Here is a 14,474-nt window from a genome sequence, read left to right on the forward strand (position 1 = left end):
GGAACCAAGGCAATAGTAGATAATTAATGGCATAGTTGGCTAATTTTTGCTATCTTATAAATAAGGGCGATTATGAGGTTAACTATACCTTAAGTACCATCTTAGAAATAGGGGTTTCTAATTAACGTTTTGGGTGGTTTTAATTGCCACACTCTTTAGGTACTCGAAAGGGTCAATGAGTGAGATATTTGAGGTTTTGTTGAAAAACTCGCCTCAAAGACTTTAAACCTAGCCTATGACATCATCATCTATTAGAATTTGCACTAAATCATCATGTTCTTATGCATAGGTTGACCCTAGGAAAACATAACCCCAAGATTCGTTCCTAATTGATTACACTCTAATTATTCTTAGTCTCAAATTAGTCCTTTAGAAGCCCAAGAATTACCTTCATGTTTGAAAACATCAAAAACCCTCAAACCATTCTGTACTATAGGTTTAACATCAAAAACCCTCAAACCATTCTGTACTATAGGTTTAAATTTAGCTAGTAACTCCTATTCCGAACCTCCTCAATCGCCACTCACATTGTCCTTGTGGATTCGACCCCGACTCTTGTTGGGTAAATATATTAACAACGACGCCTTGCACTCAAATTGACGTGTAAGTTGAGCGTTATCAGGGTGTGGGTTCATAAATTCTTTATATCCACCTTAAGAAATTTTTATTGATTTTGATTTTTATATATTGTTTTCTTGTTTTACATATAGTCAATTGATTTAAGGGGAGGGATGAAGAAGAAGAGTCGGAGGAGGAGACTAGGAGGAATGGTTTGTTATGTAGTTACACTTGCTTCTATAGTTTTAGGGCGACAAATGAAGATAAACAAATTGAAAATGAAAAACTGAATGAAGAGTTAAAAGAATGGATAATGGATCTTAGGTCGGGTCGAGTTCAAGATGTAGAATAGTTGGGTGAATTTATATTTTGTAACGTGGCAATTATTTTGCTTATGTTTCATTTAAAGTTTGAAATAAATAAATAAAGGGGAAAGAGGGTTCGTAAATTTTCACCACATCATTTAACGGTCAAAGGGTATATATACTCCTAAACTTTATCAGATGAGGCATGGAAGAAAGAAATTCAAATGCCGAAAAAGCAAGTAACAAAGTGGGCGCGTGGATTTTAAGGAGGAAATCTTAAAACGAGGAAAGAAAAGCATAGGCTTGTTTGGGGGGGGGGGGGGGGGGAGGTTAACAGGGGCATCAATGGACTAAACTAGGAAAGAAAAGCATGGGCTTGTTTGGGGGTGGGGGGTGGGAGGTTAAAGGGGCATCAATGGACTAAACTTGTAACGAGGTATATATATTTGAACCTTTTTTCAAAGTTCTGGGCATATTTGGCCGTTTTTCCGTTTTCTTAAAATTGATGGCAAGTCAAAACTTAGTCAAAACTAAGACCCAACTTGAAATGGAGGTTGAGAGTAGCGCCGTGAAGTGGTTGGGCGTGATTCCATGACCTTTCTCAGCGCGAACGCTCTTGGTTGGCTGATTGAATCGGCCGTATCAACTCAATCCCTTGTTATTGGTCGAGCTGTTCATGGTCACATCATCAGAACTATTGAACCTCCTTTCCCACCTTTCCTCTCCAACCATCTCATCAACCTCTACTCCAAACTCGACGCTCTCAACTCAGCTCAACTCCTTCTTTCACTCACCCCTACTACTTCTCGTTCCGTCGTGACATGGACGGCCCTCATTGCTGGCTCCGTCCAAAATGGCCATTTTACCTCTGCCCTTTCGCATTTCTCTCACATGCGCCGCCAGTCTGTTCGACCCAATGACTTCACCTTCCCTTGCCTTTTCAAAGCCTCAGCCTTCTTGCATTCCCCCGTCATGGGCCAGCAGCTTCACGCACTCGCAACTAAAACTAGCTTGATTAAGGATGTGTTTGTTGGGTGTAGCACATTCGACATGTACTGCAAAACGGGTCTACGGGAATATGCGCACAAGATGTTTGACGAGATGCCCCACAGGAATATCGCTACCTGGAACGCCTGTATTTCTAATTCCGTGCTTGACGGGAGGCCTTGCCATGCCGCTTTAAAATTTGTTGAGCTCTTACGGGTGGGTGAAGAACCACCTAATTCCATCACTTTTTGTGTGTTTTTGAATGCTTGTTCGGATGCTTTGTATTTGAAACTTGGCCGCCAGTTGCATGGTTATGTGATTCGACTTGGGTTTGGATCAGATGTCTCTGTTCTAAATGGATTGATTGATTTTTATGGCAAATGTCATGAGGTGGGGTATTCAGAAATGGTTTTCAATGAGATAAATGTGCGTAATGGTGTATCATGGTGCACCATGTTGGCAGTGTATGAACAGAATGATATGTGGGAGAAGGCTTTTATGGTGTTTCTTAAGGCAAGGAAGGAAGATATTAAACCAACTGAATTCATGGTTTCAAGTGTGCTTAGTGCTTGTGCAGGAATGGCGGTGCTTGAGCTGGGGAGGTCTATTCATGGTCTTGCAGTAAAGGCTTGTATCGAGAGTAATGTTTTTGTTGGCAGTGCACTTGTTGACATGTATGGAAAATGTGGTAGCATAGAATATTGTGAAACGGCTTTTTATGAAATGCCTGAAAGGAATTTAATAACGTGGAATGCAGTAATGGGTGGTTATGCTCATCAAGGGTGCGCGGATATGGCATTGAATTTGTTTGAGGAGATGACAAGTGAAAGGCATGATGTGATGCCTAATTATGTGACGTTTGTTTGTGTATTGACAGCTTGTAGTAGGGCCGGGGCTATTATTATAGGCATGGATATCTTTGAATCTATGCGGAAGAAGTATGGGATTGAACCAGGGCCAGAGCATTATGCATGTGTTGTGGACATGCTTGGAAGGGCTGGTTTGGTGGAGCATGCGTATGACTTTATCTACAAAATGCCTGTTCCACCTACAGTTTCAGTTTGGGGAGCGCTTTTAGGGGCTTGTAGAGTTTATGGAAAACCTGAACTAGGGAAGGTTGCAGCTAGCAATTTGTTTCGACTTGATCCAAAGGACTCTGGAAACCATGTCATTCTTTCTAATATGTTTGCAGCTGCTGGAAGGTGACCTTAAGCTCTTTGTTGTCACTATGATAATCCTTGAATATCTTATTGCATGCTTAAAGTTCACCATAGGGCAGTCAATGCTCTTTCTTTTTGACTAAGTTAATATGTGTATAGATGCCGACTTTGTAATTTCTTCCTTTATTGTTGTTCACTAATTCTGTTTTCGACCAGTCACTTTTAGTGCTTAATCTATCTTAGACATTCTTGTCATCTTGTCACACCGTCCAACTATACTTCTTATTGTGAAGCTATCCCAGGAGAGCAGAGGGCCTGTTAATCTATGCTCATTTTGTTGTTGATGCTTTCTAAGTATACGTATTTAAACAATATAAGTACTGCTACATTTAACTGTAGATACATACAGAAACATTGCATGAAATTTTAAATTCTGAAGGTTTTCTTTAACTCCTTGAAGGACCAAACGTGAAGTTCTTTTCTTTGTGTTTCTACATCTGGATTCAGAAAATGTTTCTCCCTCTAACGTCATTTCTATGCCACTCTTTCTATTTTGGGACGTCCAAAATATTTGACACATTTCCAGTAATTTTTGTTTTCTATTAACTTTGACTTGGAAGGAGGGTGTAGGGGATCATGCTTGTTCCTTTGGATAAATGGGCTCTTATATCTGTAGAATGCAAGTTGAGTAGTTGTCAAAGGTCATTGGTATATCTGTTCTTTTCCAATACCTATTTATCATAAGAGGTAACTGCAGGTGGGATGAGGCTAATCTCGTCAGAAAGGAAATGAAGGATGTTGGCATCAAGAAAGGGGCCGGATTCAGTTGGATATCTGCAAAGAATTCTATCCATATTTTCCAAGCAAAGGATACAACTCATGAGAGATACCCAGAGATTCAAGCAATGCTGGCCAAGTTAAAGAGAGATATGAAAGCAGCAGGTTATACTGCTGACACGAATTTTGCGCTATACGACTTAGAGGAGGAAGAAAAAGAATCAGAAGTTTGGTACCACAGTGAGAAGATTGCGCTTGCATTTGGTCTCATTACGATCCCTTCTGGAGTCCCAATAAGGATAACCAAAAACCTGAGGGTTTGTGTGGATTGCCATAGTGCAATAAAGTTCATCTCGGGCATTACTGGTAGAGAAATTATTGTAAGAGATAACAACCGCTTTCATTCTTTCAAGGACTACCAGTGTTCATGTAGAGATTATTGGTGAATCTAGTTTAAGTATTCCAGAGAATTCCAGATGCTTCCATGCCATTCTGCCATTGAACCAGGCTCTAGTTTACCCTCATTATGTACTGCAGTGATAGGAGTGATGTTGAGGTTGAAGATCTGAACTAGAAGATACCACCTCCATAAGTTTTGTCATTTCCAAGGCTGAGCTGGAATTGAATACAAGGTTCACCATACCCTGGTAGAGGCACACTTAAGAGCTTTACAAATCTGAAAAGCTTTTTTTAGCCTCCCTAGGAGCTCCCAACATTTCTGCTCCCTTGGTGATCCGAACCCACAACCTTAAGGTTGGAGGTGGAGGGTGCTTACCACCTGTACAACCCCCTCTTGTCTCAGATCTGAAACTCAAACTACGTTTACACTGGCACCACAGAAGACGCAACTCTGCCCAACACGTTTCTGAGCACTGCAAGCATGAAAAGAGAATTCTTTTGGTTCTATAGCATGTCATGTTATTTTATCTTCACATTGATGGCAAAACACTTGAATGTGGGAAGAAACTCCTGGTGCAGCTAGAGTACCATATGCAAGTTTCAGGCGATATCAACATAAAACATTCAAGGTACTACTTGCTTGCAGTTGTCGCTGTACTATTGTAGATCCATATTCCCAGTACATATATACTAGTGTACAAACACACAAACAAAAAATTTGATTGATCTACTATATTCACAGATAACAACTATGCCTTGATCCCAAACTAGTTGGGGTTGGCTATATTAACCATCATTGTTCACGTCACTCCATTTAAGTAGGAGCATTTGGTCTAGTGGTATGATATATTCAGTGACAGTTTTAGAAAAACTACTCTATTAAGCATGTTAATGGTTCTTAAATCTATATATTTAAGTTTTAAAGTTCTTATATAGATATCATGTTATTTGTTACTGATGGGTTACTGTTCTTCAAAAATATTTTGACCACAAAGATACCCTGGTAAACTTTTTGGGTTAGTAACATATTGGTACCTAATTCAAGTTATTGTTGATTGAGAGACATCACAGGTAGGTGTGTAAATTTCGTAGTCATGACCTCGACACATCTCCTGTGCTACCAATTCAACCACATTCTTTGAACCCCTTGTACTCAATTGAATATTAAGGAGTTAAAGAAATATGTAGAGAGTAAGAAGTCTTTTGTAGCTTATAGGATGAAAGAGATTAAACGTGCCAACGTAATGGGAATAATCAATAATGTAGTGTTGGTGAAATTACAATAATATTACAATTGAAAAAAAATTACAAGTGAAGAAAAGTTTATCTTCTTCTTCGGCTGAGGCGCGGATATCTCGCTCTCTTTAAGGAGATTCAAGTTCACTGCAGCAAATTATTTTACCGGTCCACCAGTATTCTTCTTTACTTGGCCCCTCCAGATACAACAAACTTCTCACAAAGAACATCTCAACAACTCTAGACAAGCGTTAGTTCAAAGCTCCACAAAAGAACACCTCCTTCAACTAATAAACTCTCTTTTTACTAACTTTTATGCACTCTATATTGTCTTATGTGTTGAAAAATAATGCAAGACTACCTCTATTTATAGGAGCGGAAGTCTTCCATGCAATGAATTGCATAAGAATGAATGAGGATAGTAAAGAAAGAATATCAAATACCTTTAAGTTACAAGAGTTACAAAGATTACAAATCATAAAGTTATATAAAATGGATGAATAAAAAGGTGGAATAAAGTGAATAAAGATAGTGGTAAAAAGAGTCGCAAAGCAAAATGCCTTATTGCATTACTCATTTTCCACTAACGTAAAGAGCAACCAAAATGTAATATACTCACTAAATTCCAAGATGTAAATTGGCATATAATGCCATTAAACAATAACTGTAGTAGTAACAACCATTGGAACATGCATTCCTTTGCCTTTCAAGGCATTAACTCTAAGGAGTAATAAGCCACTTACGGCACCAAAAAAAGTAACTAAGGAGTAATAAGCCACTTACTGCACCAAAAAAAGTAACTTAAGAAATAGTAAAAGGCAATGATGCTCAAAGATAAATGAGCAGCCAAACGTGGAGCATATTAACATTATGAATATTAATATTAAAATGCTTAATCCATCAATCCCCCAATCAATTTAATATTAGTAAGAGAGTCTACTAGTTGAAGGAAGGCTACCATGCATAATGAAGGTGTGCTCTGCATTAAACCTCCACTCAGTAAAACAACATTTTTTATTCCAGTCGTAGTGGTCTCAGACTTGAACTATGACTGTTTGGGGGAAATAAAAAGTTACTGCTTACACATAATAGTCAAGGTATTGACATGAGCTTTATCGTCAGCACATTGCGGCCTTGTGCTATCCCGGTTTCATGAGTATCTTTGAGAACGAGCCTAATTCTCATAGAAAGCGGCCTACCTCCACACCCACATAGGTGAAATACGTCGAGAGTGCTCCTGTAATTTTAGCACTCCACTCATACGAGCTACAAATTTTTATTAAGAGTTTTTTAAACTCAACTTTACAATCATTATAGGTAAATGCACTCACACCATAGGGAGGGATAAAAAAAATAGTGCATTTTTTCACAACAAGCGTTTTTCCCATTGAACCTGGTTATAGGATCTCTAATCCCAGGTAGGGTTTCCTCACATATGACTTAGATTCAATAGGCTTCAATCCTATCCCCCTCGATGTGCTCTGGACCTTCTCTCTTGCTAAGGTCTTAGTGAATGGATCTGCAAGACTATCAAAAGATTTGACATAATTAACGTTAATGGTACCATTTGTCAAATATGATCTCACATTACTGTGTTTTCTCCTTATAGGTCTGTATTTATCATTGTAATAACGATTTTGAACTCTACCAATTGCAACGATGCTATCACAATGAATTAAAATAGGAGGAATTTGTTTTTCAAAATAAAGCATTTGAAATAACAAATCTCTCAACCAATTTGCTTCCTCACTAGCTGAAGCTAAAGCAATTAGTTCAGCCTCCATGGTAGAGTTAGCAATAATAGTTTGCTTTTTAGATTTCCAACAAATATCACCACCACCCAAGGTAAAAATATTACCAGTAGTAGATAAGGAATCACCTGATAAAGTGTTCTCATCTGCATCACAAAAGCCTTCAAGTACATCAGGATATTTTTTATAAAACAAACCACAATTTTTTATTCCAACTGAATATCTCATTACTCTTTTTATAGCATACTAATGTTCATTACCTGGCTTGCGAGTAAACCTACTAAGTACTCCTACTGCATATGCAATATCAGGCCTAGTGCAATCAGTCACATATCTCAAACTTCCAATTATGCTAGCATATTCCTTTTGTTTTATTACATCATTTTCATTTTCACCAGGAAACAAGTGAACACTAGAATCAGAAGGAGTTACAACATGCTTGCAATTAACAAAATTATATTTTTTCAAAATTTTCTCAACATAATGACTGGTCAAGGAAAATTCTATCACATATTCTAGTAATTTTATTTCTAGAATAAGTCTCACCAAGATCTTTCATATCAAAATGGTTTCTAAGAATGTTTTTAGTTTAACCAATAACATTCATGCTAGAGCCAAAGATAAAAAAATCATCAACATATAGGCAAATAATAACATGCGAATTATTCCAAAACTTATGATATATGCACTTATCACATTCATTTGTTTTAAAGCCATTATCAATCATGGTGGAATCAAACTTTTCATGCCATTGCTTTGATGCCTGTTTTAAGTTATATCATTTTACTAGAGGTTTCTAATCTACCCTTGTGTGATTCCTGTTGAAGCATATACTCGGGGGTGGGTGCAGGGCGGGCGATTTTAAAGCGGACTCCCGATTCATTAGATAGAGAAGATCACCAAGATTTCGTGATCCGCTGCCGAATTTATTCCAATTCAGAATGCTCATTGATTTAGTAAGTTTATACATTTTGCTTTCTTGGCCAGCCTCAACAAAATACTCGAGTTGTTCCATGTAAATCTCCTAATTTAGATCTCCGTTTAAAAAAATAGTTTTTACATCCATTTGATGAATTTGTAAATCAAAAATTGCCGAATAGCAACTAAAAGTCTAATGGATGTAATTCTAGTTACCGGAGAAATAGTATCAAAAAATTCTAGGCTTTCTAGTTGTTTAAAACCTTTAGCCACTATCCTAGCCTTGTATTTATCAACAGATCCATTTGGTTTAAAATTTTTACGTAAGACCCATTTACAGTCAATTGTTTTACAACTCGGTGGTAAATCAACTAGCTTTCAAGTTTTATTTGAAATTAGTGATTTCATTTCATCATTTACATCCTCTTTCCAGAAAAGAGCATCATGTGAAGACAAAACTTCTTTTAAAGTGATAGGGTCATTTCCAATGTTAAAAATATAATATTCAGGACCAAAATCTTTTTCTACTCTAGCTCATTTCTTAACTCAAAATCATCATTTTCTTTATTTTTCAAAGCAGTAGAAGAACTATGTAGTGACAAAATATTTTCTTTAGTCCTTTGACCCCTACTATTTTTAGAATCAAAAGAGAATTATTTTCATGAAAAATAGCTTCACCTGATTCTATTATAATACTATCTTCAAGACTAAAAGATCTATAGGTTGTACTATTTAAAGCATAACCAAGAAAAGCACAAGTACTAACTTTTTTACCTAACTTAGAGATTTTAGGATTCATTAACCTTATATAGGGTAAGCAACCCCAAACGCTTAGATATCCCAAATTTGGCTTATAACTTTTCCACAACTCAAAAGATGTTAGTTTGGTCTTTTTATGAGGCACACGATAAGCACATAATAAGCAGTCAAAAGAGTTTCATCCTAAAAATTTAAAGGTGCACTAAACTTAATTAACATGACATTAATCAACTCAACCAAAGTTCTATTCTTCATTTCTGCTACATCGTTAGATGCAGGAGAATAAGGAGTAGTTTCATGAATTATACCTAATGATCTAACAAAAGAATTGAACTTATATGATTCATATTCACGGCCTCTATCACTTATTATTCTTTTTATTTTTCTATTAAACTGGTTTTTAACTTCATGGAGAAAAGTTTAAAATTCTCAAATGCATCAAGTCTAAAATTCTCAAATGCATCACTTTTATTTTTCATTAAGTAAACTTAGAAAAATCATCAATGAAAGTAATAAAATATCTATTTCCTCCAGGAGTTAAAATTCCACCAAGTTCACAAATATCAATATAAACTAATTCTAATAAATCAGTTTTTCTTTCACAAATATCAATATAAACTAATTCTAATAAATCAGTTTTTCTTTCAACTTGAAAATGAGGCCTTTTTATGATTTTGGCTTTACTACAAGCCTCACATTTTTCGAAATTTCTTTTGATCACTAGAATTAATCCTAAACTATTCATGATTCCCATATAACGATTATTTATATGACACAAACGAGCATGTAAAAATTAGTAGAAAGCATATAAACAGAAGTAGATGTTCTATTCATTTCAACACTCAACTTGAACATACAATCACATGCATACCCCTTTTCCACAAAAATATTATTTTTCACAATAATATATTGGTCAGATTCTATAATCTGTTTGAAACCTATTTTATTTAGACATCAAATTTTGTCTCATGGAAAGAGTATAAAGTACATTTTTTAAAATTAGTACTCTTTCAAAAGTAAACCTCAACTCGACATCTCCCATTCCAAGCACTTGAGTTGTGTGAGAATCTCCAAGCATGATGGTTTTGGGCTCCTCAAAATTATTATATTTTTTAAACCAGTCGTTTTCATCAACATTCATCAACAGTTTGCACCAGAGTCAGCCCACCATCCATCAACATTCTCCACCATGTTTATGTCTGTTATCATCGCCATAAATGGTTCTTTGGTAACGTTTGTCTGAGGTTTAGGCCCACATTTTTTAAATTTGCAAAATCAAGCAATATGTCCACTACAAAGCACGATCCCTTTTCTTGAACATGTTGATTTTTTACTTGGTCATTTCACCATTATTGTCCTTGGGATGTCTACCATCATTTTTCTTGAATTTTTCATTCTTTGGCTTCAAAGTAGTATTTTTGTTAGTTTCAGAGGCAGCATTGTTTGAAGTAGTTAAATTTACCTTCGATGTGATGTTCTCTTCTGTTTGCAAAAGTGCATCTTGACCCCTTGCTTCTTCTTCCATGCGGATTCTCATTATTAAAGTCTCAAGAGAAGTTTTCTTTTGCTTATGGCGCATAGTTTTTTGAAATTCCTTCCAAGAAGGAGGAAGTTTATCTATTATGCCACAAACAATAAGGTTATCTCAAATTTTGACTTCCTCAGACCTCAGCTCTCCAATAATCATTATGAACTCCTTAGCTTGGTCTACCACTGATTTGTTGTCCACCATTTGGAAGCGAAAAAATCTGCTAGCGGCATACTTTTTTGCTCCAGCCTCCTCAGTGTCATACTTACTCTGCAATGCCTTCCAAATTTTCTTTGCATTAGAGTAAGTTCTATCATAATAATTATAAAAGTTATCAGATAGACAATTAAGTAAAAAATTCCGACACTTGTAAGAGTCACCATCATATTTTTCAACTTTCTCTTGAAGAGTAAAGTTCTTCATCGGTCATGGAAGAGTTATCTACTTTGTTTGGATTCTTCTCGGTTAACACATAAAAAATATTGAGAAGACTTAAGTAGTAAAACACTTTACCCTTCCACCTCTTGAAATGAGTACCATTGAACTAGAATGACTTGTTGAGATCTCCCATCTTGACTTCCGTGTATTTTTTAGTTGTTGCTATAGAATCTCCTTAAAATTGTTGGTGAGATTACAATAATATTACACTGAAAAAAAATTACAAGTGAAGAAATGTAAAAGTTATCTTCTTCGGCTGAGGCGCGAATATCTCGCTCTCTTTAAGGAGATTTAAGCCCACTAGCAAATTGTTTTACCGGTGCACCAGTAATATTCTCGTCTTGTCTTCTTCAGGATACAACAGCCTTCTCATAAAAAACAACTCAACAACTCTAGACAAAAGTTAAGTTCAAAGCTCCACAAAAGAACACCTCCCTTCAACTAATAAACTCTCTTTTTTACTAATTTTTATGCACCCTATATTTTCTTGTGTGTTGAAAAATAATGCAAGACCACCTCTATTCATAGGAGAGGAAGTCTGTCATGCAATGAATAAGAATTAATGGAGATAGTAAAGAAAGAATATTAAATACCTTTAAGTTACAAGAGTTACAAAAGTTACAAATCATAAAGTTATATAAAATGGATGAATAAAGAGGTGGAATAAAGTGAATAGGGATGGTGGTAAAAAGAGGTGCAACGCAAAGTGGCTTGCTGCATTACTCATTTTCCACTAACGTAAAGAGCAACCAAAATGTAACATACTAAATTCCATGGTATTAATTGGCGTATAATGCCATTAAACAATAACTGTAGTAACAACCATTGGAACATGCATTCCTTTGCCTTTTAAGGCATTAACTCTAAGGAGTAATAAGCCACTTACTGCACCAAAAAAAAAAAGTTAACTTAAGAAATAGTAAAAAGCAATGATGCTCAAAGATAAATGAGCAGCCAAACGTGGAGCATATTAACATCATGAATATTAATGTTAAAATGCTTAATCCATCATGTAGAAAGCATGAAATGATCTTTCTTGTTTCATTCATTGTTCTGGTGTACACAGAAAATTGTGTTGTATAGTCAACTGGTAAAAGTATGATAAGTGCTGATGGTTGTCTCGGGCTGAGTCATGCACACCTGTAAATATTTGTGTGTTTTGGCCGTGAATGGTGTTTAGTGAAGAAAACTTGAATCATCAAAGAAAAATGAAGAGAAAAAGAATAATATGTCTACAGTCTACCGATCTCTGCCAACTCAAGTCAAGGTTACAGAGTTCTGATCAAGAAGTCCCTTGCATCATATTTTCATTCAACGATGAATTGGGGATGGTTTTGGTATTTAGAACCTTGGTTATATGTTTTGGAATTTGAGGCACGCATTCACTAGTTTCAAATTTGTTCCTCTGCAATTGCCTATTACTTTATGCAGTTAAGGTCCCACAATTGTGTTGTGCAGAACAGAAAGAAGAGAACACTGAACAGGAAAATCTAGCAATTCTATTTTTTTATGATGGTGGTGTATGCTGCTGAGAATTGCACAGATACCTACCATTTCCCATCACCACAAGTACCGGGTAGCTTTGCCCATCAAGATTTAGGTAGATCAAAAGAAATCTAGCATTCTATTTTCAACAGTACTACAAGTTTATTGAACAACTTTTTTCTCAGGGCCTCATTCTTTTGTTCCGATCTCATAAATTAGTGAGGGAGCACTCTTTTGCTCTAAATTTTAGGTTTTACACTGTTGCGACATTGCAAAATTTTCAGCAGCAAATTGCTAGCTTTCAAGGTTGCGGAGCAGAAGGATATCCAGGTGTAACTATAGCACACTGTTGATTTTTTAAAAGGAAAAATTACATAGAAGTGTACCTAATAAAGTTACATTCCAAAAATATATCTCACTTTTAAGTTCTTACCAAAAATGGTTCAATTGAAATGTTACTTTTCATTCCGTTACCTATTACAACGGTAGCACGAATATTTTGAAGTCATTGTTGAAGCTCAAAGCTTCAAAATTGAAAATTGAACTTGAGTAAATAAGCTTTGTTTTGAGTGAATATGGTTGCAAAAGATCAGTTCTTTATTGAGGAGTTCAAATCTGAAGTTTGGATGCTTTGGTGTAGTTTTGAGGTGTTTTTGTAAAAATTGAAAATTAAATTTTCATAAATAAGCTCTATTTTGAGTGGTATGATTGCAAAAGATTTGTTATGTATGAGGAGCCCAAATCTGAAGTTTTAAATGATATGGTGTCGTTTTGAAGTGTTTTTGAATGAATTTGGTGCTTCGATTCGTGGAAGATGACGAAATTCTTTCTTTTATACATCTATAATCTATAATCTATATATTAAAAGTGTAAAGACCCTTAGAAAAGTGATTTGGACTTTTTATCTTTCATTAAAACACTTTCTTTTAGATAAAATCATTTTTTTACTATTTTTTTTAAATTACAATTATACGTAAATACTAATAATATATATTTTTAGAAAATAAAAAATTACCATTATTAAAAGAGTCCTAATTATAGTACCTTATATTTGACAAATAAATACAATCATAGAAGTAAATATTAATAATTTATATTTTTGAAAAAATTATAAATTACAAGAATGTTTTTAGTATTAAACGATGCAAAGCTAGATATTATTGGGCTGAATAAATCCTCCAGCCATTAAGTTACCAAAAGGAGGTTATCAGAATATGTGATACCATTTTTTTTCTTTTTAATATTCATTTCTGATACTTGAATTCATGTAAGTTATCAAATTTTATATAGGAAAAAGACACTTGGAAATTTGGTTTTTAAAAATTTGACTATAATTTATATTTTTGAAAAAATTATAAATTACAAGTACTGTTTTTTAGTTAAGATAAATCAATTTTCTTTTTCTTTTTTTTTTAATTTTAATAGGGATGTGTGATAGTAGTATAATTTGTTTAGGTATAAAATTCCTTTAGTATTTTTAGTAAAGATAAATTATTTTTCCTTCCTTATCTCTAATATACCATAATTAGAATTCTAAATAAATACATTACTCTACCTTATATTTACACGAAAAGGTGATTATGAAGATTTTTACTTTTGTAAATTCGTCTTTTGATTAAAATACTGTTCCTGGTTAGTTATATCTTCTTTTACTTCTACTATATTTTCTTGTTTTGTTTTCATTCAAGTCGTCCCTTTTGATTAGGTTTAACTGTATTGTTTTAATATCTCTACTAGTATATTGTTTTGTGGTGGTTTACAGGTCGTAAATGGCAATTTACATGTCGTAGATGAATGTTGATCAGTTTTGAGAAATTTTTGTGATGCACCTCGAAGAACGAAATTACTCCAGGAGGTTAACCTCCAGGAAGAAGAAAGTTAAGTTCAGGGTATACCCGAGAAGAATAGCTAAGTTGAAAAAAATAAGAAAGAAGAAGAATTGTATTATGATTTTTCTGAATAGCTGTGAATCATTACACATGAGTATTTATAGTTAATCATTGATTGATAACCGCCTAACTAACTCTTAGACGTTGCTACAGTACTTAACAGAACTAATTTTTGAATCCCAACTGTTTTGTCTCTTCTTATCCTGTTGTACTTGTATCAATACCCCTCCGTGAAGAACATTCTTGTCCTTAAGGATGGAAATCAGGAAACCTAGTGTTTAACT

At 34.9% G+C, this 14,474-nt stretch overlaps 1 protein-coding gene across 3 annotated transcripts; it reads left to right on the top strand.

Annotated features, from left to right (window-relative positions):
- Nucleotides 1-1,183: 1,183 nt before the first annotated feature.
- LOC107857572 (pentatricopeptide repeat-containing protein At4g14850) lies at nt 1,184-13,172 on the top strand. 3 transcript variants are annotated; one of them, XR_001670892.2, is made up of 3 exons: nt 1,283-3,052; nt 3,768-4,815; nt 12,275-13,172. XR_001670892.2 is itself a non-coding variant. In XM_016702375.2 (2 exons), the coding sequence occupies exons 1-2, from the start codon at nt 1,455-1,457 to the stop codon at nt 4,231-4,233; spliced, it is 2,064 nt and encodes a 687-aa protein (XP_016557861.1). In that variant the 5' UTR covers nt 1,184-1,454; the 3' UTR covers nt 4,234-5,140. The 3 variants fall into 3 exon arrangements, 1 of the variants encoding a protein (XP_016557861.1); XR_001670893.2 differs by having other exon boundaries at nt 12,280-13,172; XM_016702375.2 differs by lacking the exon at nt 12,275-13,172 and having other exon boundaries at nt 1,184-3,052; nt 3,768-5,140.
- The last annotated feature ends 1,302 nt before the right edge of the window (nt 13,173-14,474 follow it).

The sequence above is a fragment of the Capsicum annuum genome, chromosome 2, assembly GCF_002878395.1.
Source record: "Capsicum annuum cultivar UCD-10X-F1 chromosome 2, UCD10Xv1.1, whole genome shotgun sequence".
In the NCBI taxonomy this organism is placed as follows: Eukaryota; Viridiplantae; Streptophyta; class Magnoliopsida; order Solanales; family Solanaceae; genus Capsicum; species Capsicum annuum.

Excerpts from the sequence above, each read along its gene's own strand:
- LOC107857572 (XM_016702375.2), top strand. The coding sequence starts at position 1,455 with ATGACCTTTCTCAGCGCGAACGCTCTTGGTTGGCTGATTGAATCGGCC. Across the intron at positions 3,053-3,767 it reads ATGTTTGCAGCTGCTGGAAG|GTGGGATGAGGCTAATCTCG; the intron begins GTGACCTTAAGC and ends AGGTAACTGCAG.